Consider the following 24,941-nt stretch of genomic DNA (forward strand, 5'->3'; position numbering starts at 1 on the left):
GGGCCTTTTATCCGAAAGAGGGGGAAGCTGCACAACGCCAGCAAACAAGGTTTCCATTCATGTACATTGCCATAATATAAGCTTGAAAGGACAATGCAGTATAATAATACAATAATATACCGTAACATGTATCTGTATAATACATATAAATAGCCTGGGAAAGGAAACAAAAATGCAGACTGTCCATGTAGACATTTGGTAACTTGCTTTTTAGTATGCTATTTTCCTCTGGATCAACTTGCAGGATAAGGCCCCTTTCACGCGGGCGAGTTTTCCACGCAGGTGCGATGCATGAGTTGAACGCATTGCACCCGCACTGAATCCGGACCCTTTCATTTCTATGGGGCTGTGCACATGAGTGGTGATTTTCACGCATCACTTGTGCATTGCGTGAAAATCACAGCAAGCTCTATTTCGTGCGTTTTTCACGCAACGCAAGCCCCATAGAAGTGAATGGGACTGCGTGAAAATCCCAAGCATCCGCAAGCAAGCGCGGATGCGGTGCGATTTTCACGCACTGTTGCTAGGAGACGATCAGGATGGAGACCCGATCTTTATTATTTTCCCTTATAACATGATTATAAGGGAAAATAATAGCATTCTGAATACAGAATGCATAGTACAATAGGGCTGGAGGGGTTAAAACAAATAAAAAATAATTTAACTCACCTTAATCCACTTGTTCGCGCAGTCCGGCTTCTCTTCTGTCTTATTTCTTCAGGACCTGGGTAAAGGACCTGTGATGACGTCACTGCGCTCATCACATGGCCCGTCACATGATCCATCACCATGGTAAAAGATCATGTGATGGACCATGTGATGAGCGCAGTGACGTCACCACAGGTCCTTTACTCAGGTCCTGAAGAAAAAAGACAGAAGAGAAGCCGGGCTGGATTAAGGTGAGTTAAATTATTTTTATTTATTTTTTAACCCCTCCAGCGCTATTGTACTATGCATTCTGTATTCAGAATGCTATTATTTTCCCTTATAACCATGTTATAAGGAAAAATAATACAATCTACAGAACACCTAACCCAAACCCGAACTTCTGTGAAGAAGTTCGGGTCTGGGTACCAAACATGCAGATTTTTCTCATGTGCGTGAAAAACGCATTACAATGTTTTGCACTCGAGCGGAAAAATCGCGCATTTTCCCGCAATGCACCCGCATCTTATCCGGGAAAAAAAACATGACGCCCGTGTGAAAGGGGCCTAACAGGCTGAACTGGATGGACAGATGTCTTTTTTTAGCCTTAGGGTGGGTTCACATCTGCAGTCTGGATTCCGTTATGGCTTTCCGTTATAAAATGGTTATAACGAAAAGTAACGGAATCAATACGACGGAAGGACGGATCCGATATGCTGCCCATAGACTTTTATTATGACAGAAGTCAAAACGGAAGCCTTTAGAGGCATTCCGTTTTGCTTTCCGTCTTAATAGAAGTCTATGGGAAAGCATAACGGATCCGTCTGGTTTCCGTTATGCAGAAAAGAGAAAAAATACTTTGTTTTCCGTCTTGCATAACGGGACCCAGACAAATCCGTTATGCTTCCCCATAGACTCCTATTAATACAAATCAAAACGGAATGCCTCTAAAGGCTTCCGTTTTGACTTCTGTCTTATGGATTCCGTTATTTTCCGTTATACGGTAATCATGTTATAACAGAAAGCCATAATGGAATCCAGAATGCAGATGTGAACCCACCCTTATAAACTATGTTACTATTTAATTTGCTTTGCAGAAAATCAACAGGAGGGAAATATAATTATAATTATAAAGTCCTGATTGTAAAATCCACACCAATTGTACTGATGTAACTTTGCATGTATGAGTCATCTTCGAATCTAAGGAGAATGCAAGTGGTTCCACAAGTCAGTTGTCAGCTACAGTACTGTCAATTATTGCCCCCTTTAACCACCCTGTATATGTTTTTATAGGGAAAAGAAAGATGCTTGCTGTCAGTGAATGAGCACAATCTACTTTACAGCCCAAGACTGAAATCAACCTCATTACAAGAGAGCTCTTACCCACTGCAACGAGCCCTGCACCAGTTTTAGTGGGTTGTAAACAAACAGTGTGTTCAATTCGCTGACAGCAAGCAGAGATGTAAATAAACTGCAAGTACTGCAACATGTTGCAGTTTATTTTTAGTGTTTATTAAATATTACCCTAATAATCATATCTAGACAAATGTATAAGTAACATTTGATGCCAAAAATATTACCTGTCCTATTGTTGTCAGATACACCATTAACGCGCCATGCAAAACACACAACGGTCATGTGCATGTAGCCTAAGGCCCCTTGCACACGATCGTATGCCCTCCCAGACATAGGGTGCATGAGTATGCCGTATGTCCCGGAGCGGCGCACGGTTACCGATACTTGTTGTTGTAGGTCCTGACACGGCTGAGTTATGTGTGGGCCGTATACTACAGTGTTACCATGTACCTACTGCTGTCTGCTCTGCTGTCTGTCCTGATCCAGATGAGTTTGACCCTGGACTAAAGTGGCCTTACAACACAATTATAAAATTACACCGTAATATAACATTTAAAAAAACAAAAGCCCGCATTATCACAAATAAAACAGGTATTTATTGCCTACAAAAACATAAAAATGGCCTCTACGGCAACTTTCTTAGTTGAGAAACTAGTTCTTCCATTTTTTTATCGCGGATATCTTGTTTTTTGTCCATTTCACAGATTTTCTAATTAACTTGATACTGCAGCTTTTTTAAATCAATCATATCAAGTCTGTGTTCGGCTTTCATTTTTTTGAAATGTTTGATGTACTTTTTTAATACTGAAATGTAAAAAAAAAATAAAAAATGCAGTTCAGGTTAATTTCAAGACAATAATTGTGTGCAGTATGTGTTTAAACACTACAGATTAGCATCTACATTCAGTAACTCTAGATCTGTACATTAATACAAAATTGGTTTGCTTAGTGATAGTTTGGATATAATAATAATAAGTATAATGTTATTATTTGCTTAGTTAATAGTTTTTTTGCTATTTTGCAGACTAGATTTTCCCTAGTTTTATTTTTTCTATTTCACTAGTTTTTGTTGTCCACGCATTGTTGCCTCTTTTAACAATTTCACGGCCGGCTATTAAGAGTAGGCCTCGGCGGGACGTGACTTCACGCAGAGGGACAGTGTATTACGAGCCAACAGATACCCTGCCCCCAGGCATAAACTTTTGTCATCTGGGGTGCAAATACTGCTAAGCTAAACAGGCAGCCATGTTAACTAAGGGCTGCTAATTTGTCGGATTACGTACACATGTGCATTGCAGTGCCGGAGAAGCAGGGTGGTCGGGGGATCGTGGGATGCTTGGGAATATGTTATTTATACCAAATTATAGGAATTTGTGCACATATTTACTCTCCTGGTGGGGGGTGTAGACCACCTGGCTCTCCTCCTCTTCTGCAGCTAGGGGGGGTCTGAATCCTGGGTATGGGAGGGTCCGGCTTCCTCCGCCTCAACCGCCACTGTTACAGCAACATCATGTGAAGGTCCAGGCCGCTCTGGATCCACCTGCTCTTCCACTAACTCCTCCTCTTCCTCCATGGAGTCCTCTGGCTCCTCCACCACCTCCTCCTCTTCCTCCATGGAGTCATCTGGCTCCTCCTCAACCACCTGTTTAGGTTTGCAAATTTTTACTTTTGGAACGGCTTGACCTGTAATTACACATTTTTAAGAATTAAGTTAAACTAATCAGATATCATAACAAAGTTAAAGATCCAGAAATTGCTATATGGAGGGATCTGCATGGGATTATGAATATCCCAACGGTGGATCTGCCTCATTTTGGGTTGAAATAACATGCCAAAACCAGTGTTACAGATGGGTAAAACACGACTACGTTACAAGGTAGGATGAGGTAGAGATTTATGATGTTACCGTAACCGGATCAATTTGTACATGTCACACCAGGTAATAAGTAATCATTTCGAAAGGCCTGAAATAAGGATGTAGTAGAGTTTACACACATGCTTTATGAGACGTGTTATGTAAAATAAATTTTAAAAAATGCGTAAAGCTATTTTACATTTTTTATTTTATTTTTTGCAAGAGAGCGCAATGAGTTAAGACATTTCAGTTAAGAGGTTGTGTTAACTCCGCTACATCTGTACTGATTAGCTTAGCAGCAGAACTGAATATATACATTACAGAGTGTTATAGAGAGAGATACAAAAGTCATGTAAGCATTGTACCCGGGCATAATGTGTTGCTCATATTTGCAATTCTTGTGGAATGGTGTCTTTTAAGGTCACACCACTTCTTTTGAAGTGCCCTCTTGCTGTGACTCCGTTGAAATGTTTGCCACAGCTCATAACGGAGTGCCCTCGCTATGGCATTTTTTTCCACCCTCTTCCTGGTGCGGCCATACCCACGAGCCAACATGTGCTGTAGAATAAAGATATAAGCATATAATCACAATGTTACTAGTGTTGATCGCGAATTTTTATCGCGAATATGGGAACTTTGAGAATTTGCGTAGATCTAGAATATAGTGCTATATCTTCGTAATCACGAATATTCTAGAGAATTTTCTGCTGTTTTTTCCAGTTCTGAGAGAGAGAGCAGTGTCATTGCTATGTGTGTGTGGTATATAGTGTGTGGCAGGAAAATGGATGTGCAATGTGCATGTGAGAGATATTTCTCTGCTGTCCATACATACATGCTACAGACATAGTGCTGTGATGTCACAACAATACTTAGTGCACCAATCAGTAATATCTACTTAGACCTGATCAAATGTGAAGTTGCATGTATTGCACCAAAAAATATGCGCTACTGTCGATTAGCGCAATCGCGATTATATTGGAGCACTCTATCTGCATATAAAGCTATTGTTCTGCCATGCATGCGAAATGTAATCAAAAACAGTGCTGTAATGTAAAATTACTTACAGTGATCAGGAGTTCTTCCTCACAGTCACGAAAGTTGCTGCCAACCATTTTCACGAGTCTCAGGAAACTTCTAGCAGCTTGAAAAATTTAGCAAAAGTGAGCAACGCCTGTATTGCGTGCGTAATACGCGCATATTACATTGCTGATTTTCGCAATCAAGAAAATAATTACTGGAGATCACGATTTCTAGAATGCGTTAATTTATGGCAAATATTAGGCAAAAAAATTGCAAAATATTGCGAAAATGAATATTGCCTATGCTGCTCATCACTATTTGTTACAGTCAGTTGATTTCGTATACAAATCAGTAATAAGTGAATTACCCTTATTAATTACCATTGTGTCCAAAAACTGAATACGTTCAGTATAGTGTTGATCGAGCACCAAAGTGCTTGTGTGCTCTGGCGAACACATCGGTATGCTCGAGTGCTCTACCGGTAAACCGGGCATAATGGAAGTCAATGGGAGAACCTCAGGCACCCCCTGCTCAGAAGAGAAGAGGGTGTCTGGTTCACAAAAAAAGGTTAGAAATTGATGGAAACCCCATCAAAATGGTTTGGAAACAGCATTAAGAGGATAGCTGGATGCGTCTTGGACTCCTATTATCTATGACATACAATACACAACCACACAAAGGCAATATGCCAAAAGCCAGGTATGTGGAAGCCAACAATCTATCCATGAGACAGATAACAGTCAGCATACCTTACAATGGCAGCCTTGTGCACTATCTGCAAAAAAAGGGGGTTAGTCAGCACATCATAATGCACAGGTGCACGCTGCCATGGCTAGAAACATAAAGAAAAAAGACAATGCAACAGCACTCTGCAGACCAAATAAAGTACAATAATGCCATAGTCACAAAAATATTCAAGTGCTAATGCTACGCTTATTTATAAAGTGAGATGCTTGGCAAATGCATTTTGTACAAAACCATTTGAGCCCGTCTGCCAAACATCAAGGCGATCTCTACAAGATGGGAACCTAATACTAAATACTACCTGTTATGCTCCATAATGGCCACCATAAAATTCAGGAAGTGTTGGTTCCACATGCATGCTGGGTCCACTCTGCCTTTTACCATTTTTGGTGCCATAATGGCCTCCGTTACTTCCAGGGAATCAGGATTAGCCTGTCTGCCCCATAGGCTGATTTTAATTAGTTTCAGTATAAAGCTGTGGCCTGCTCTCACTGCATTTATTGGAAGCCGTCTGTCGCCAGGACAGGTATGGAGTGGGCTCAGCATGCATGTTGGTACCTGCATTCCCTGGAAGTAATGGAGGCCATTATGGCACCAAAAATGGTAAAAGGTAGAGTGGACCCAGCATGCATGTGGAACCAACACTTCCTAAATTTTATGGTGGCCATTATGGCACATAACAGGTAGTATTTACCTAGGTTTCTGTCTACCAGAGATCGTCTTGATGTTTGGCAGACGGGCTCAAATGGTTTTGTACAAAATGCATTTGCCAAGCATCTCACTTTATAAATAAGCATAGCATTATCACTTGAATATTTTTTTTGACTATGGCATTATTGTACTTTATTTGTTCTGCAGAGTGTTGTTGCATTGTCTTTTTTCTTTTTAGCCTTGTGCACTATGACACCCATAATGTTTTGAATTTAGGACAAAAAGTTCAACTTTGATCTCATCAGACCAGAGCATCTTCTTCCACATATTTTTTACATCCCCTACAGGGCTTGTGGAAAACTGCTAATGGGATTTTTTATGGCTTGCTTTAAAAAATGGCTTTCTTCTTGCCACTCTTCCATAAAGGCAAGATTTGTGGAGTACATAAGTAATAGACAGCCATGTCTTGGTAGGGTTTCAGTTGTGCCATACTCCTTCTTTTTTCAGATGATGGATTGAACCAGTGGTGTACATACAGGGATCGCAGGGGTCGCAGTTGCGACCGGGCCCGGCACTCCAGGGGGCCCGGCTGCCTGTGGACTCCCCTGGCCCCTGCAGTCAGTGTTCCCTTCAAGCTGTGTGCGGCCGCGCAGCAATTATTGTGTGGCCCCGTTCACAACTTTATAATCCTCGCTCACTCGCTCAGCCATCGCGCCACTCAAGCAAAACACCAGCAGTCAGTGTCAGAAACATCTCGGTCATGCGCCTCCTGACCCGTCTGCCTGCTCCTCCCACTTTATGAATGAAGCAGGTAGGCGGGGCAGGAGTCACATGACGGAGGGAGAGATGTTAAGCTCAAGCTGCCGGCGAGTCTGCATGCCACCATAGTTAGTAAGTACAGCAGTTTTTATTTTTTTTACACAGATTAAGCTTTATGAATATACTTTACAGCCGGGGCCGATGTATTACAGTAGAGTCACTGCACCGGCCCCGCCAGTGTCCCCGCCTCCTCCCTTCCCACTGACACATTACAACAGCAGGCCAAAATGAGCGAGGGAGAGGAGAGTGAGGAGGGACTCGAGTAATTGCTACGCTTCTTCCCAGGGCCGCTGTAACCATAGGGCGAACCCTGTGAGATGACTCAAAGCTCTTTTATTCCTGTCTGTTTCAGACAGGAATAGAAGAGCAGGCCTGATATAGGAGACCTGACCTGGACGCTCCTCAGAGTCTCAGCTTCCCTTTTGTGCTCTCTTCTGGCTGGCCTCCGGTCTAGGTTCCCCCTCCCTACCTCCTTGCCATTATCCCCACTGCTCCCAGTTACCCCATACCAGGCCTGGACTGGTCATATGGAGTCTGTGGCACTGTCTGCTGTCCCTAGAGCACTGGCTCCGCCCCCTGTCTTCACCTGCCGGCAGAAGTTCTTGTGATCTGCCTCCTGCTGAAACCTAAAGCCTGGCAGCTACATCCCATAATGAACTGTGGAGTACTAAATTTACACTAGGTAGGTACCAGCAAGCCTGTATAATACCCATAACAGGCACAGTGCAGCAGCTGGCAGGTCTGCAGGACATGGGATAGTGTAAGGTGCAATACTCTGCACAGACTGCAACTGCTGTGGTCAGGGGAGGAGAGGGTGCACTGCAGACACTGAATGATTCCTGATTGTGTCCTTCCAGTAATACGAGGCAGGGGAGGCTTATTCACTTCTTGGTATCTGGGATAAGTGGCAGCTGATAACAGACAATGAGGTATTTATTAAAACTGGTGTAAAGGAAACCTGGCTTAGTTTCTCATAGCAACCAATCAAATTCCACCTTTCATTTCCCAAAGGAGCTCTGAAGAATGGAAGGTGGAATCTGACTGGTTGCTATGGGTAACTAAGCCACTTTTCCTCTACACCAGTTTTGATAAATCTCCCCCAATGGCTATCGTGGGCACAGTGCTACTTCATACACAGGCCAGTGTTTCCATTATCTATGGAAAGTAGTCCTGTGCATTATATCACACCTTGTAATTTACTGACCCTAGGCTGTATTAGGTAAACCCTGGTACTGTCTATGAGCGATACAAGAGTCTGGTGTAACAGTGTGCACAGAACTACTACATGAGCAATACTTCTGTAATCCTCTGTAGTATATTATCTCTGCTCATCAAACCCAGCGCTGTACAGTACATGGTATAGCGGCTCTACTTGGTGTCACAGCTCAGCGCTATTCATTGCACCTAGGCCATGTGACCAATGAATGTGATGTTACATGGCTTAGGAAAAGCTGCCATCGACAGATCCCCCATAAGTGTGTCATTGACAGATCCCCCATAAGTGTATCATCGACAGATCCCCCATAAGTGTGTCATCGACAGATCCCCCATAAGTGTGTCATCGACAGATCCCCCATAAGTGTGTCATCGACAGATCCCCCATAAGTGTGTCATCGACAGATCCCCCATAAGTGTGTCATCGACAGATCCCCCATAAGTGTGTCATCGACAGATCCCCCGTAAGTGTGTCATCGACAGATCCCCCATAAGTGTGTCATCGACAGATCCCCCATAAGTGTGTCATCGACAGATCCCCCATAAGTGTGTCATCGACAGATCCCCCATAAGTGTGTCATCCACAGATCCCCATAAGTGTGTCATCCACAGATCCCCCATAATTGTGTCATCTACACATATCCCATAACAGTGTGGCAGTACAGCAGGATTGCCATCCAAAATCGGCCTGTCCCGCACAAAGCAGTACTGTTAGGAGGCATGTTGGGTGAATGGTAGTGGGGAGGGGGGGTGAAGGCAGGTTGGGGGGTCGGCAGTGGGTTGGGGGGGTTGACGGGGAGGGGGCCCAATGGATCAGTTTTGCACCGGGGCCCCATGGATTGTGTGTACGCCACTGGATTGAACAGTGCTATGTGAAATGTTAAGAGCTTAGAATCATGGTTTTCATGATCCTGATGGATCATTAATGTTCTCTAACAAACCTCTGAGGCCTTCACAGAACTGTTGTAGTTTTTCTGAAAATAAATTACACACAGGTCGACTCTATTTACTAATTAGGTGACTTCTGAAAGCAATTAGTAACTCTGGATTTTATTTAGGGTTATCAGAGTACAGGGCGCTAAATACAAAAGCATTACACACTTTTTAGAATTTTATTTATTAAACATTTTTAAAACCATGTATCATTTACTTTACACTTCACATATACTTGTTACTTTGTGTTGTTCTATCACATAAAATCCCAGTAAAACACAGTTAAGGGCTCTTTCACACTTGCGTTGTCCGGATCCGGCGTGTACTCCCTTTGCCGGAATTACACGCCGGATCCGGAAAAACGCAAGTGAACTGAAAGCATTTGAAGACGGATCCGTCTTCAAAATGCGTTCAGTGTTACTATGGCAGCCAGGACGCTATTAAAGTCCTGGTTGCCATAGTAGGAGTGGGGAGCGGGGGAGCAGTATACTTACCGTCCGTGCGGCTCCCGGGGCGCTTCAGAATGACGTCAGAGCGCCCCATGCGCATGGATGACGTGCCATGCAATCACGTCATCCATCACTCTGGAGCGCCCCGGGAGCCGCACGGACGGTAAGTATACTGCTCCCCCGCTCCCCACTACACTTTACCATGGCTGCCAGGACTTTAGCCGCCGGCAGCCATGGTAACCATTCAGAAAAAGCTAAACGTCGGATCCGGCAATGCACCGAAACGATGTTTACCTTAAGGCCGGATCCGGATCAATGCCTTTCAATGGGCATTAATTCCGGATCCGGCCTTGCGGCAAGTGTTCAGGATTTTTGGCCGGAGCAAAAAGCGCAGCATGCTGCGGTATTTTCTCCAACCAAAAAACGTTCCGGTCTTGAACTGAAGACATCCTGATGCATCCTGAACGGATTTCTCTCCATTCAGAATGCATTAGGATAAAACTGATCAGGATTCTTCCGGCATAGAGCCCCGACGACGGAACTCTATGCCGGAAGAAAAGAACGCAGGTGTGAAAGAGCCCTTAACTGCTCAAATAAGTGAAGTGTGCAGTGATTCTAAGAGCGACGCCTGTCATCTGCATGTCATACTGACTCACAGTATTATTTCACTACCACAGCAGACTCCCTATGTGTGTTACTGAAAGGCACAGCATTCTACACCACTATAAAGGCTCTCTGCAGCCAGGAAATAGACATTTTTTAACACGATTCACCACAAATAAATATGTATCGAACCAAATTTTTTCAGAAAATTCGGCGAACCGGCCGAATCGAATTTTCTTTTAATTAGCTCATCTCTACTTATAACTACACGCTAAACTTATTCCAAAATACAGGTTATACATGCAAAAACATTTTAAAAAAAGCAACAGACGTCAAAAGTACAATGTGCCATTAACGCGGAATAAAAGCAATCTTGTAAGGTTTAGGAATGTTTCCTAATCCAGATGTATTTGGATTAATGTCAAGATCTTCTACAGGTATAGGGGATTTCAGATCAAAATTTTGCAGTATGGTGATAAGGAATAGGAATAGCTCCACCCGTACCAGGGCCTCCCCAAGACAAATCCTCTTTCCTACGAAAAGTTAAAAATAATAATATTTCAGTAGTCAATATTAATATATTATATGATATTTTTTCTATAATTAGTAATTGAGCAAAAGGTTGTTTTCTTCCCAGTTGGGCCAATTGGGTGACCTAACGATATTTAGTTGGGCAAGTACCCATTTTATTACTAGGTTCTGTTAGTTGCCCCAGTCTGGGAAGAGACCGTGTGGGTGCCGGCAGCCGGCTCTATAGACTCTAAGTCTGATCGGTCGCATTTCACATTGTCCGAGTGGCAGCATGAGCCCCACAGTGACTGAAGTAGGAGGAGGCTGTTGTGTGACCATGGATTACAACCAGGTATTAGGGAAAAGTTTTGTGATAAAGCCACATAACCTGCATCTGAGAATATTTGCTAACTGTAACCTGTACCAAGACAGAACCACCACTGGCGTAATGACATCATTACAGGCCATGTGAGAATTTGCGCCAGATCTTCAATTAAGATGGCAGCGGCCGGCCAGTCGTGAGTAAATGGATGAGGTAAGTATGATTTTTTATTCTTATTTTTAAACTTAAAACTCTGTTATTACTATCAGATGTCGCAATCAGCTATGAATGCGGCATCTGAGGGGTACAATGATGGGGAGCAGCACAATCGCTGTTCCCTGTCATTGCAAACACTACTTACAAAGAAATTACTTTGTCACAAAGCAAATTTTTTTGTAAAATTCTGCGAAGCAACCAAATTGAATTTCAAAGAACTTTGTAATCTGTACATATTATATATAGACTATATATGGGTTTATCTACTGTACCTGCAGCCAAAGGCATGAAGGCAACATTTTTCTGAAATTCCTCTTTCTCATTGAGGAAATTTTCTGGGTTGAATTCTTTTGGGTACTTGAAACAAGTAGGATCTTTGAGCACAGTGGTTAATAGTGGGAAAACATCCATATCCTGAAAAAAAAAAGACTATTCACATTTCCATTTTGCAAGTTCTTGCAAAGTGCAACCCTTTTTTGTGAGATTTATAAAGCAAACACACACAGATGACAATTTTAACAATATGGATGTAGGACATGCATAGAGGGAAATGTATTAAATATTTTACTTTTCTCCAGCTTTGTGACTTTTCCCCCTTTTTTTGCCACGCTCGACACTTTTCAGAGTGTGAACAGAAGTCTAAGGCAGCTCTTTGTTGGTGGAGATTTCATTTTCTGGAGTATGGGCCACCTGAGAAGCTGCAATATTATTAGGATACATGTGCCTCTCAATAGTCTTGGTGCATTGTATGCCAACATAAGACTGAAGTAAAAAGAAGCATAGCTATGGAGTTAAAAGGCTGTTCAGTTCCCATACAAGCCTCAGAGCTTTTTGAAGTCTGAGCTCTGTTCCAGAAAGGATTAAGTTTGGGTATAGGAGGAGCTCTCTCTGGCTGGGAACACGTGTCTAAGATGACACTATATGTAATTTAGCCCAATCTCTTCCTCTTGCACCGCACCCAGCCAGGGTGAACCTTAATGTCCACCTACCCATATTTAAAATTTTGTTTTATAGTTCTGTGATAGATATTGTTCTACTAACAGATGTAATGGCTGGTGGTGTGGGAGACGTCGTCCTTGAAGAATCCTTGTGAAGATGAGATCACCTGACTGAACAACGATGACATGCTTCCATAGCTGCAATGACCAGGCATGCAAGGTGATCCCTGGTGATTAATTTTTGGGGAAATGATTTTGGGCAAGTTCACCCATCCTTTATTAAAGGTGTGCCTCCCCCTACCTTTTATACCACATTTCTGAATTGAAGGGCACTTCAGCAGATCCTCTTCCAGTTCTAAAAGTAAGACAGCTTCCGAGCTGTCTTACATTCAGAACTTACAGAGGACCTGCCGACGTTATGAAGAGGCCTGCGCAGGTGACCTCCTTAAGGGGATTGGAAACGGCAATTAGCACAGAAAGAAACTAAATGGATCTACAAATTGGGTTGTCCCCTAAGGGTCTAAATGAGTATAGTAGTTTTGTACCATTCCTCTGAAGCGTATGCCGTCTCATCGGTACTGGTTCAACCTTTATATTTATGGGAACTTCATATATAGCTTCGACCTACTGTTGGTTCCATCCGATACCCCCTTTTTTAGTGTCATATAATACTTGTATTGATTACACGCTATGATGCATCTGTATATGCTTATTTAACTTTCGTGTTTTTTAATATATTTGGAGACCCCATCTCCCTTACATTATGTCATGGTTTGACATCGCCCTTATGTATCTTATGTAAGGTGTTTCTGTGATATAATGTTATCTCCTTGGTTCTTGGATCTCGCGGGACTTTAATTGGTTTATAACTACGGTACTTGGGTGTTGGCAGATGCTTATACTTACCTGGAGCATCCGTCTTCTCGTGAGATTTGTGACGTCTACATTTACTTGAAGCATCCGTGTTCTTGTGAGATTTGGGACGTCATCTTGTGTGATCTCTCTTAACACACAGTTTGCTGCATGGTGTGACTTTCAATTGAGGTAATTATTGATTTGTGGGTATATATAGATGCATCGATCCCTCTATGTATCATTCCCCTGACACAGCTCCTGGCGAAACGTGTTGGGTATGCAACTTGCAGACTTTTTCTATGTTTTTATACTCATATACTTATTTGCCTACTGGTTTGTGGCCTTTGGTGCTGGGAGTTATGTATATCTATTTCATTGCGGATGTTTTTTGTGCCGCATTCACTGATGGGATTGTACTTTACATATTTTATCTCTCTGGAGTTCATTTGAACACTTCTATATTTCGCTCCTTCTAATTTAATTTACACCTACAACCATAAATGTTCGGTAGAAGTAGATTCTACCTCTCATACAAGTCCCCATCGTGAATGGAGAAGATACTACGCATACGTGGCTTTCTCCATTCACTGCTACGGCACTTCCAAAAATAGCAAAAAAGTGCAAACATTTTTTTACCAGTTTTTAGTTATTAATTGAAAAATTGTTGGCTGATTGGATTCTCTGTGGATTCTTTATGTGTACCTTTGGTAATGTGTACCCATTAAACTCCACTTCCTTTGTAGTTTTCCTTGGGACACCCATTGGTAAGAGATCTGTGAATCTTTGCAGTTCATGCATTACTGCGTCTGTGTAAGGCATATGGTTCCTGTCTTTGATTGATGGACTGCGAATTCGGCCAATGACTTGATCAATTTCCTTATGCACTTTCGCTGGAGAAAAAAGGAAAACTGGGATTAGCACTGATTTGCATGATTCACAAGCCAATAGAATATAATACATTAAACAATTTTGCATTCACCTGGCATCAGTTTCATGCTGCCCAAACCACCAGCCTTATTACAGAGAGCTATGTTCTACTGTGAAACAGTGCGGTGTTTCAAAAATAAAACAGATTTATCAATGTTTTATGCCACTTTTATGCGGTAAAAAAGAACAATTATGAAACATGCAATTTTTGCATTATAGTTTGTGACTTTATCCACTTCTCGCTACTTTTCAAAAGTGGGGAGGAAAATCAGGTAGTCAATTGCAGAAGAGGTGTGGCCTTCCACAGGCCAACTCATTCACTATAATTTTTGCCAAATATAAATGAAAATTTTAGCTATTTCCCTACTGATGCCAATACCTGGTGTAGATTTGATTTTCAGAAGTATGGATTGCTGAAGGTGCGCAAATTTGAGCTAGAGGTCTGTCCACTTAATAACTTTGGAGCATTTTGCTACGACAGATTTTCCACTATGAAATTCCAATCTGCCTCATAGTTTTAAAGAGGAGGAGGAACATGGAGAAGGGTCTAGGAACGTGGAGAAGAGTCCGCTGTACTTCTTCCACCAGCCCTGCTCGCAGGAGAGGTGTGAGGTGGAGAGGATCGGAGTGCTTGCTGCAGTGAGGATTATGGTAGTAGTACTCACAAGGGTGATCCTTCTCCAGCTCTCCCTGTGCCAAGAACCCACAGTGAAGGGAGGGATGTACCCTTTCTTCCCCTAGCGGCACTTCCTGGTTATGGTGTCCTGCCTGATGGTGGGTTTGAGATACTCTTGGGGTTGGTGAGCGTTCGGGTGTAAGGTAAATCAAAATAAACGTTTGTCTGTCCACAATGACGAGGACGGCTTGGTGTAAACAGAATAACAGAATAAAGTGGTTTTAAAAGGCAGAAAATGCTCAAAACCCCATATGCTGTTGTGCATTTCTAACCGAGTGAGCAAAACCTGCACATGTGGTCTGTTACTAACAGCAATCCCCAGCAAAAATGCATACAATGGAGGATGCCGGCAGCTGACCACATGTACCACAAAGACATCCTACACAGGATAGCCAAATGTGTGGATGTGATTGACTATATAAAACAGAAATTTACAAAAAATGGTGCACTACAATGGTATATGCAATTGACAATATATGGCTAAACCCTCACACTGATATAAAAATAAGACTTTCGCCAATATATTCTTATATCAAGAACATACCGGAGTCTGCGCACCCCGTCAAGGTATCTCAAAGTGGCACGGGACCTAACGCTAACCTACCTGTGCCGTATGGGCAATTACAGGGGCATAAGGTCACACACACACAGCAAACAACTCCCAGTTACCTCCAGCATGAAATCACACATACAATGGGAGGAGGTAGGAGGATGTGAGTCCCACCTCTCACTGACTCATGTGACGCAGGCTGCACAGGTGCACCTGAATGTTACCCATAGATCAAAATCAAGGCACATTTAAACCTAGAGTTGCTACACCTCCACGCGTGCATGTACAAACAGAATAAAGTGGTCTTAAAAAGCAGAAAATGCTCAAAACCCTATATGCTGTTGCACATTTCTAACCGGGGGAGCAAAACCTGCACATGTGGTCTGTTGCTAACAGCAATTCCCATCAAAAAATTAATACAATGGAGGATGCACGCAGCGGACCACACAAACTAGCGCTAGGTCCCGTGCCACTTTGAGATACCTTGACAGGGTGTGCGGGCTCTGGTATGTTCTTGATATAAGAAAATATTGGCAAAAGTCTCATTTTAATATCAGTGTGAGGGTTTAGCCATATATTGTCAATTGCATTTACTATTGTAGTGCACCAATTTTTGTAAATGACGGCTTGCTGTAACAAACAACAGTCCTTTACTGAAGGTGCAAATACATGTGTTGTTTAGAAGTAGGCATCATTCTTATTAATGTTGCATAGAACTGTTTCTTACAGTTGTTTAGGCTGCAAATAAGAGGCTGACAGTGCAGACTCTATATGAGTCACTTTTCCAATATTTAATTTCTCTCTACTCCAAAAAGAGGCAATTCCCTCTAACTGTAATTCTACCCCCCCCCCCCCCCCCCCGTGGGGTGCAATTCTTTAGAAAGGAGCCTGACATCTCTGTCCAAACCAAATTGCAGCAGAGTCCATAGCCAATATGTGTGCAATACCTTTACGGTTTTGTATTTCCATCAACTCCTTGTAATGGTTGCTAAATCTTTCAGAATAAGTTCCCTTTGCTTCATTAGAGGTGTGTCTGATGCTGTCTCAAAATCAGACTGGTTGGCTTCAGCCCCCTTTAGATGGGACGGGTGGTGTAGCCCTGCCTAACTACTGTTGTATGGAGCAATAGTTATCCCTATATTTAGTCTTCATGAAAGAAATTTGCAATACGATACACAGGAAAAATAACATATTTAACCACTAACCATTGGCTCACTGCACATATGTAGGGAGAGACTTATCAATCCAGGAATGGAGCACTGTGTACTATTTTTCCCTTTATAGAACAGATTTATGAAACTGTCTAAAAGTAAAACTGTCTTTATTGTAGATAGCAACTGATTTCACAGCACAATACAAAATTAAATTAAATCTGCACTGTCATTAGTTGCTATGGGCAACAAAGTTTTTTTTAAACTTCACAACATTTCACAGAAAACTGTAACGGTCAGGGGAGGAAGAGACCGCAAGGCAGGATTCAAGTACAGTACAGCGGACAAGGAGACTGAAGCAAAAAACGGCTTTATTAAGGAACAAAATGAAACTGCCAGAAAATCTGATTAACAGTACAATACCTCCACACCAGAGCCGCAATGGGTCAATGACAGGAATGGTATGAACAGGTGTACATAAATCAACAACAGTGGTAATGAGATTTTGCATAGACACAGAATGATCTAAACAGCAAACAGAAAGCTTACAAGCTACTCTCACTACCAATTACCTATCTATAAATTCCCTTTCTCTATAACCTATCACAGATAAGCACTGTGCCACTCACAGTTCTGCAGATACTCCTTGATCCGGTGAATGATGGAACGTGCAGTCTGGTCCAGTCGCTTGCTCGTCTGTATTTCTCTCTCTGGTTGGATCACAGCAGATGCAGGTCTTCACCTAATTCCAGCTCTGGCAGGAAGAATCCGGCTTGTCTCTGATCCCAGTATGACATGGTCCCACTCCTCTGGAACACACTGTACAGTGCTCTGTATGCTGCTCCACGGCTGTCAGGGAAAACTCAGCTATTGTAGCCTCTTGCTGCTCCAGTCTTTTACTGTTGTCTCTCAGCAGCCAGCCTCCCTGTCTCTCTCTCTAGAAAGCTCTGGCAACCTCCAGCACAGCCTGGGAAATCTTCCTAACTCTTTCTTAGCCTTGGGAACCGCACAACTCATGCTCCTGCTCAGTCATAGTGGTCTCTCGTGGCCGGAGGGAAACATCACAGTCTGCATAGATATAAGTGCTGGAAATGCTGCTGGATGATTCAGGGCTGCCTCTTACAAAACCATAACTGTCTGTGAAGAGAATCATTTTGGAATTTTTTAGTTCAGGCAGCACAAAATAGATGGCAGGTTCCCTTTGAAATTCTCTCTCCCTGTGCTGATGTGAGATGGGGAAACAGCTATCATTGTTTGAACACTGTTGGTGAGGAATAAATTAAATGTTCTGGACTGACATTCTGCTGTTTGGCCACAAGTTGCCGCTGTTTCCTAAACACAGCCACAGACTTCATATATATCTCCATATTCATGAGAGAGATGGGGTTTACACAGAGCCTGGAAAGAAAGTGAAGAATTCTCCATTTTAGAGTGAAGCTGAGAGAGACAATGAGGACCTGTGTGAGATGAGAATCCCTCAACATCCAGGTGTGGGAGCGCCCTTCTATGACCAGAGCTGCAGCCAAGTGAAGCTGATCGTGTCCAAGACCCTGATCCCGTCCAGAGGAAAGAAGATTGCTGCCAGGAATGCTGATAAGAGCAGAGGAACAAAGCAACATATACTGCGGTACCACATGCTTGTTGGAGAGACATTTGTTCTGTTCAGAGTCACCAGCGGATGCAGAGCAGACCCGGGTCAGTAAGATCATGCACGCACCTCATTACAGTGTTGGCTCCTAGAGACTGAGACCAGGCCTGTAGTTAGTTAGTTAGGGTTTCTGTTTGTGTCAGGCCACAAGTGTTACTACTGTTCATTGCAAGGACTCTATAACTTAAAGTGACATTTCACACCAGAGAGCTGATAAACTTCCCCACAAACTCAAGCCAGACTGGCGTTGTTTTGCTCAGAAGGAATAGTCAGGCACGTGCTACAGGACTAGTTATGGGAGGGGGAATAACGTAGATCTGTGTAAGATTGTAAGTTGTTGTGCTGTACCGCATGCTAACCTGTACCACACACCCATACAGTGATTATTGTTCTTTTAGGGTAAAAACAGGTTTGGTGTGGCAGTTTAGTAGTGCCCGCCAGTAGGTAAATTACTGCTCTTTCCTCCTGCATCCATCAAAGGGCACCGTGCTGGGCAGCACAAGGGTCTCAGCCTTCGGACTGGGTGTATGTAAATGTATTGTATGTTACCAGAATTTGTGGTTTGTTTATCGCCACATTTAAGTAAAATCCTGTTTTGGCAAAAGCTGGTGTTGGGGTTTCCTCGTTCGTGACTTCGCTGTATCCTGGGGAGCCCACCCCGGTACATGGCTTACACTGAGAACCCACCGATCCGTAGATTGTGGAGCGACAAGTGCTTGCATTGTACGCTTTTTCTCCTTACTGTAGGAAAAGAAAGCATAGACTTTCTATTGAGTCATTCTCACTTCGTGTGATATGCTAGAGCTTCTCTTTTTTAATTTTTTTGGGCAATTGGTCAGGGTCTTAGCACTTAGACCCTCACCAATCAAAACTTTCCTTATGCTTCTATGACATATCAAAAGTTTTTTGAAAACTCAGTGACCCTTTAAATGCCATGCCAAGTGTCAGATTATGTGCAAATTTCATTGTGAAAACTTTTGCAGTTTTTAAAATCTCCTTTACTTTTGTGGCACTACAAAGCGGTGGTCAGATTGTTTATCAAAACTAATAACAAAGCCAGTTGGTTATAGTAAAAATACAGTTTGTGATTAATCGAGTAGAAGATCGATGGTCCTCCCTAAGTCTGTTTCCCCATATACATGCAATATTCCCAAATGACCAAAGGCATGCAATTTCTCTCAATATCTCTGTAACTGCAGGGCACAGTCGTAGATTGGATTGCTAGTCTATCTAAGGCTAGTTTCACACCAGCGGCAAGGAACTCCGGAAGGCTGTTCCGGTGGGTGAACAGCCTGTCAGATGCGTTCTGCCGCTAGTGCACGCGTGCCCCCGGACTACTGCTCCGGCCCCATTGACTATAATGGTGGCGGGTCGGAGTTCAGGTTGCAGCACGGCAGGGCATGCCGAGAGGTGGCCGGAATAAAAGTACGACATGTCGTACTTTTATTCCGGCCGCCTCTCAGCATGCTCTGCCGCTTGAACTCCGCCTGCCCCCATTATAGGCAATGAAACTAGCCTTAGTAGTAAGGTGGGTGCCTAAAGCAATAGAACCCAAACCACGTGCAGTACAATCTATAGCCATATGCATGCATTACCTTTACTGTTTTTGTCCAAGCACTGTCCCTTTGTATGGTCCTCAACCTTCTGCAAATATACATTACTACTTATGCTCAGAAGCTGGTTCTTAGTAAAGTTGCATTTCTGGCAGCTGTCACTCACAGGGATGGTGTCTTCTTACAGAATAATTCCTTTCTCCTGCTTCAGCATCCACATCCACACTCTTGGCTGTCTTCCCAACAACTACTCTCTAGCCAGGGGAAAGTGGGGCCAGTTCACTATCCAGCAACTATTACTAGGAACTGCCTACACATATACAGCCATTTGGAATACACAAGGCATAGTATAGCTATATTAGCTATTTGTACTACTGTTAATTAACATCACAGTAAACAGGGATGGCCAACCTGTGGCTCTCCAGCTGTTGCAAATCTACAACTACCAGCATGCCCAGACTGCCTACAACTATCAGCCTACAGCAGGGCATGGTGGAAATTGTAGTTTTACAACAGCTGGAGAGCCACAGGTTGGCCATACCTGACAATAAATATTTCATAAGCTTTAGTGAACCATGTAATAAATTTAGCTGTGAACCATAGCATGAGCCCTTTAGCAGTGAATCATAGGGTCACTGCAATACCACATGGATCCTAATGAAAGAATAATACTCACTTGCTCCCTGACATTCTGTTCCTGCACCCTGCCTCATTTTGGCAATCTTCCAGTCCACAGCTTGTTGACTTGATGCCAGAGTAAAGATGGGGCATGTGCATCTCTGTAGCTAATGGCTGTCCCCAGTGCTGACGTGCCCCCAAGCAGTTCATTGGTTGCAGGAGTGCATGTGATCCTGTATGTACCCCAGCCTGAAGTAAACAAGTCAGAGCAAGATTGTTGAATGAAGCCAGGGTGCCCAGATGGAGAGGTGGATAGCAGGTGAGTATGAATCTTTCATTAGGAATCACACATTAGAGGCACTAATTAAAAAGGGCCAACATATTTTATTTTTTATCTTTAAATAGAAAACTGATGTGTGTTGTTTCGTCACTTACCAAGAACATCTGGGTATTTCAGAAATATTAATAGAGAGTAGGTTATGGTTGTACTGGTCGTTTCTACTCCGGCAAAGAAGATCTGAAGGGTGCAGGCCAGTAAATTCTTCATGTTAAATTCACTGTTTGGGTTAACTTTCTCCTGGGGAGATCAAATGAATCATTATATACTAGTACTATATACAGGGCTGGCATCAGCACCCGGCATACCCAGGTAAGTTCCAGGGCCCACTGTCTGCACAGTGTTTGCTTACTCCTGCAGCCATGTCTTGGTCTTCCTCAAACTGGCTTTTCTGAATTCTAGGACAGCTTACCCCAGAAATGCAGACAATTTTTGTTGAGTGCACTGCTGGGGTGGGCGACCCCAGGACTCAGAACAGGGTAGATGGAGTTTTATACTGTGATCAGTGCGGGGAGGAGCCAGAGGAGCAGAGAGGTGTGTTCCTGTATGGAGAGGAGTCTGGCTGGAGTGTGGTGAGGCCTAGCTGTGTGTCTGTGTGTGTGTGTGTGTGTGTGTGTGTCTGTCTGTCTGTCTTTGTGTGTGTGTCTAAGGCATTGCTTAATTGAAAAGATATGTACTCCGCACACCTTGAATCCAGTGTGGGTGCCCGTGAGAGTAGTTGAACAAGTGTAAGGTAAATCCACGGCACTAAAAATTTTCATGCAAAATTTTTTTTTTTACATTTTATTTTGTTTGCAGATTATCATTTGTATACATCCAGAGTAAATGATTAGTAAATCATTATTATGTAGCCACATAAGACATAATTCCTGGACGTTTCGGTCTTGTACGACCTTCCTCAACGGAAGGTCGTACAGAGAAAAAGAGAAAAGAGATTGAAGAAAAAAATGTCTCATCGGTGACTTTGAAAGAAAAGGGACTCACAGAATGGTAATTATGAAGCGAGGAACAACTGTTATGGTAATCTAGGACGAGGAGTATAATGAGTATATAAATAATAAGAGCCTATAGTTAGTAGTATAATGAGTCAAAACATAGAGTATTCAAGGTGCTTGATGAGAGTGCTCAGCAATGTATAGATTTACCTTGGTGGCAGGGCAGTAAGTCGGACGTTGGATGTGGCGTGCACGTGTGTCAATGCGCTATAAATGCTGTTGGCAGCTGATGAATCGTCAGGGCGCATCAAGATGACGTCAGTGCATCTGGAGCCGTGTGAGCAGAGCGCGCATGCGCTTTGGGCTGCAGGGTAGGTTATCGGCGGCTAGTGAGGAGCCGTCAGTGCGCAAAGTTAAACGTCATTACATTTAGGGCCGTGAGTGTAGTGCGCGCATGCGTACTCGGATCTCAGGTAAGGTGTCGGCAAAAAAGTATGGGCAATGGGCGATGGTCAGGATGAAACAAAAATTTGGAGTGCCGTGGATTTACTTTACACTAAGGCATTGCTTAGACTCCATACCACAGTCTAGCCAGTGCCTAATGGGTTACAGTTTAGACTACCTTCCGGTACATGTTGATAATTCCCTTTTAAACCCAAGTCCATGTCCCCTCAGTACTGGGAATCAGTGGTAGTCATATTAGAAGGTAACAAAAGGTTGGAGCATAACTAAAGGTGAAATTCCCATTTTAATGTCCTCTTAAGGTGGCCACAGACATTAGATAGAAGTTGGTTGACGATCTCACCATCGCACAGGTGTCTGTCCATGTGTGTCTGTCCCTGTGTGTGCGTCTGTCCCTGTATGTGTGTCTGTCCTTGTGTGTCTCTGTCCCTGTGTGTGTCACCATCACCATGCCCAAAGTGTTTCTATGCCTTGATGCAGCTGCGTCAGGACGTTCTGTGCAGGACAAGAAGAAGAAGATGGAAGAGGAGACAGCGCCGCCAGCATGGAGTTCGTTGGAGAGGCACAGGGAGGCACACTAAGGACGTAGGTAACACTACCACATTATCAGCACTAGTGTTATCTGGGGTTTTACATAGGACTGCAGGTAACACTACAACATTATCAGCACTAGTGTTATCTGTGGTTTTACACAGGACTACAGGTAATACTACCACATTATCAGCACTAGTGTTATCTGTGCTGTTACATAGGACTGCAGGGGACATCTACTCTATTATCTGCACTCAGAGAGTTATCACTGTGTAAGGAGGTCCACTGAGACTTTATTGCCCAAGGGCCCACATGAACCTGGAGCCGACCCTGACTATATACTATATTAAGGGAATTCTAAATTAATGGGGGAGGGTCCCGCTGTTTAAGACCCCTAACCATGGCAAAGAACAGCTACAAAGACCAGCTCTCACTCTGAAGGACTGAACACGTCAGTGCATGATATGGACAGCCTACTAATTTTAATTACAACAGTGTAATACTTCATTCTCCCTGTGGTAGTGCTGTAGGAAAGTTAAACACTCGCTGCTAGGGTCTTTCACAACTTGCAGCTGGTCACTTGCTGGATACCTTGCAATTAGTTTATCTTTGGGAGACCTTTCAAACTAAAAGGGATTGTCTAAATTGGACAACCCCTTTAAGCACCTCAACATTATTTTGGTTTGCAAGTAATCATGTGACATAAAGCTTTTATCTTGATGTTATAAGTCATGTGCCAACAAAAAGACTAGTCTACTTCTTTAAAGGAGTTGTCCAGGTTCTAGACATTGATGATATATCCTTAAGATCAGATCTATTGGGGTCTGACACCCATCACCCCCACCAATCAGCCATTCACAGCAGCCGGCGTGAGGACCAACACTAATTGGACTAGATGGAAACAGTTCTGTCCACTGGAAGTGGCAATGTTGGAACTGCAGAGGATCAAACAGGTGAGTAAAGCTTATATTACACATGCAGATAATCTTCAGATCATCGCTAACAAGTGTTCGTATAAATTCTCAGTAGCGATGATCTAGCAGTGTGATACTGCCACTGATTACCCACTCGTTCATCGGGCAATTGGAACCTTTTGACAGGTTTAAAAATCCTCATTTGACGGCGGCAGATCGTGCTGTGTGATTACTTACTTAATTTTTGAGGGTTCTTGGGAAGCTCTTTTCAATTTACCTTTTCCATTTTAATGAGGAAAGCATCAACAAAGTCTCTTGGATTATTTGGATCTAAAGTCTTCTGGTTCATTATTACTTTCTCATTGACAAACTGGTTAAGTCTATCCAATGATTTATAAATCTTCTGATGTTGCCCAGGAATAAATTTCATCAATCCAGGAAACATGTCATATATCTAGTGAAGAGTAGGAAGAATATCTACAGTAAAAACATATGGTCTAATAATAATAATAATAATAATAATGATAATAATAGTCTTATTTACATATTGTCAACATATTACACAGCACTTATAGTCAGTAATGAACATTTCCAGCTTTTGGCAAACGTGGGAGCCACGTGCTAAATGGGCTCAACTAATAGACATCATAATTACTAAAACATGTATTACTGCTTTGTGCCATTCTGTTGGTTCAAAGAACAAAGAGGAGAAAAATACTCTGTCGGTTCAGCATATACCAGAACAGTCATATTTTACTACTGGCCCCTGGGCAGGAGTGCCTACTGTTCAGAAATTTCTGGACAGTATGTAAAAATAGGCAAGTTTTTTCCAGTGAAAAAATAGATGTGTGGCTGGTGGTACTTGACTAGATTATTTTGGTGATAATCAAAATCATTTCACAGCTCACAGTAAATGCTGGTAATCAGCTCTCACCAAAATATTGAGCTCTAAACCTGTATTACTTATTATCTTTATCATTCATTATGGTTTATCAATTTGTCCGTAAAAAGATGTTTGCTGTCCGTGATTTCAAAATCAGTTGCCCAAAAAAAAGAAAACTTCTGGTTGGTTCCTGGTTTGCTTTCATAAGTTCTCCACATGATGTACAGTATTGCTTTGCTTTATTCTTACCTGTCCCCAGATTGTACTGGCAGTCAGAAATGTCTCATATATACAGGTCAAAACCGTAGTGATATCTGTGTCCTCATATTCACAACGATCTCCAAACATAATGGTGAAGATGACGTTACAAAGCGCTCTACTGAGACACTGTCGAGGATCGAAGAATGATCCTAGAAAGGATGTTTTGAAATAGTTATATTTTTTTACTTACGTCATACATGCATTTTTTTAAAGTTTACAGAGCCATAAACACTAGTGGACAACTGGTTAAATGAAATCCATCACTGTGATCTTGGATATTGTTGAGAGAACGTGTGCTTTCAATTTCGGCGTACAAGGTTCGGGTAGCTTAATCCATAACAGAATTCTTAGATTACCCAAACCT

General features: G+C 42.7%; 2 protein-coding genes across 2 annotated transcripts in view; both read right to left on the minus strand.

Moving 5' to 3' along the window:
- Nucleotides 1-3,114: 3,114 nt before the first annotated feature.
- LOC122923002 (parathymosin-like) lies at nucleotides 3,115-4,408 on the minus strand. The gene is made up of 2 exons (XM_044273791.1): nucleotides 4,222-4,408; nucleotides 3,115-3,684 (listed from the first exon to the last, which is right to left on the minus strand). Exons 1-2 carry the CDS (start codon nucleotides 4,241-4,243, stop codon nucleotides 3,437-3,439), a joined length of 270 nt encoding a protein of 89 aa, XP_044129726.1. The 5' UTR covers nucleotides 4,244-4,408; the 3' UTR covers nucleotides 3,115-3,436.
- A 6,200-nt stretch (nucleotides 4,409-10,608) lies between these two features.
- LOC122923004 (cytochrome P450 2G1-like) overlaps nucleotides 10,609-24,941 on the minus strand; it is a 52,292-nt gene continuing 37,959 nt past the window's right edge. The window contains exons 4-9 of the mRNA XM_044273793.1: nucleotides 24,566-24,726; nucleotides 23,711-23,887; nucleotides 20,690-20,831; nucleotides 13,834-14,021; nucleotides 11,611-11,752; nucleotides 10,609-10,823 (exon numbers count right to left, since the gene is read on the minus strand). Of these exons, the coding sequence (XP_044129728.1) occupies nucleotides 10,642-10,823; nucleotides 11,611-11,752; nucleotides 13,834-14,021; nucleotides 20,690-20,831; nucleotides 23,711-23,887; nucleotides 24,566-24,726 (992 nt within the window). The 3' untranslated portion in view covers nucleotides 10,609-10,641. The remainder of the gene's footprint in view (nucleotides 10,824-11,610; nucleotides 11,753-13,833; nucleotides 14,022-20,689; nucleotides 20,832-23,710; nucleotides 23,888-24,565; nucleotides 24,727-24,941) is intronic.

The sequence above is a fragment of the Bufo gargarizans genome, unplaced genomic scaffold (assembly GCF_014858855.1).
Source record: "Bufo gargarizans isolate SCDJY-AF-19 unplaced genomic scaffold, ASM1485885v1 original_scaffold_1145_pilon, whole genome shotgun sequence".
Taxonomy (NCBI): domain Eukaryota; kingdom Metazoa; phylum Chordata; class Amphibia; order Anura; family Bufonidae; genus Bufo; species Bufo gargarizans.

Coding starts and splice junctions, on each gene's coding strand:
- LOC122923002 (XM_044273791.1), bottom strand. CDS start 4,243: ATGAGCAACACATTATGCCCGG. Junction 3,685..4,221: donor GAGCAACACATTATGCCCGG/GTACAATGCTTA, acceptor GTGTAATTACAG/GTCAAGCCGTTCCAAAAGTA.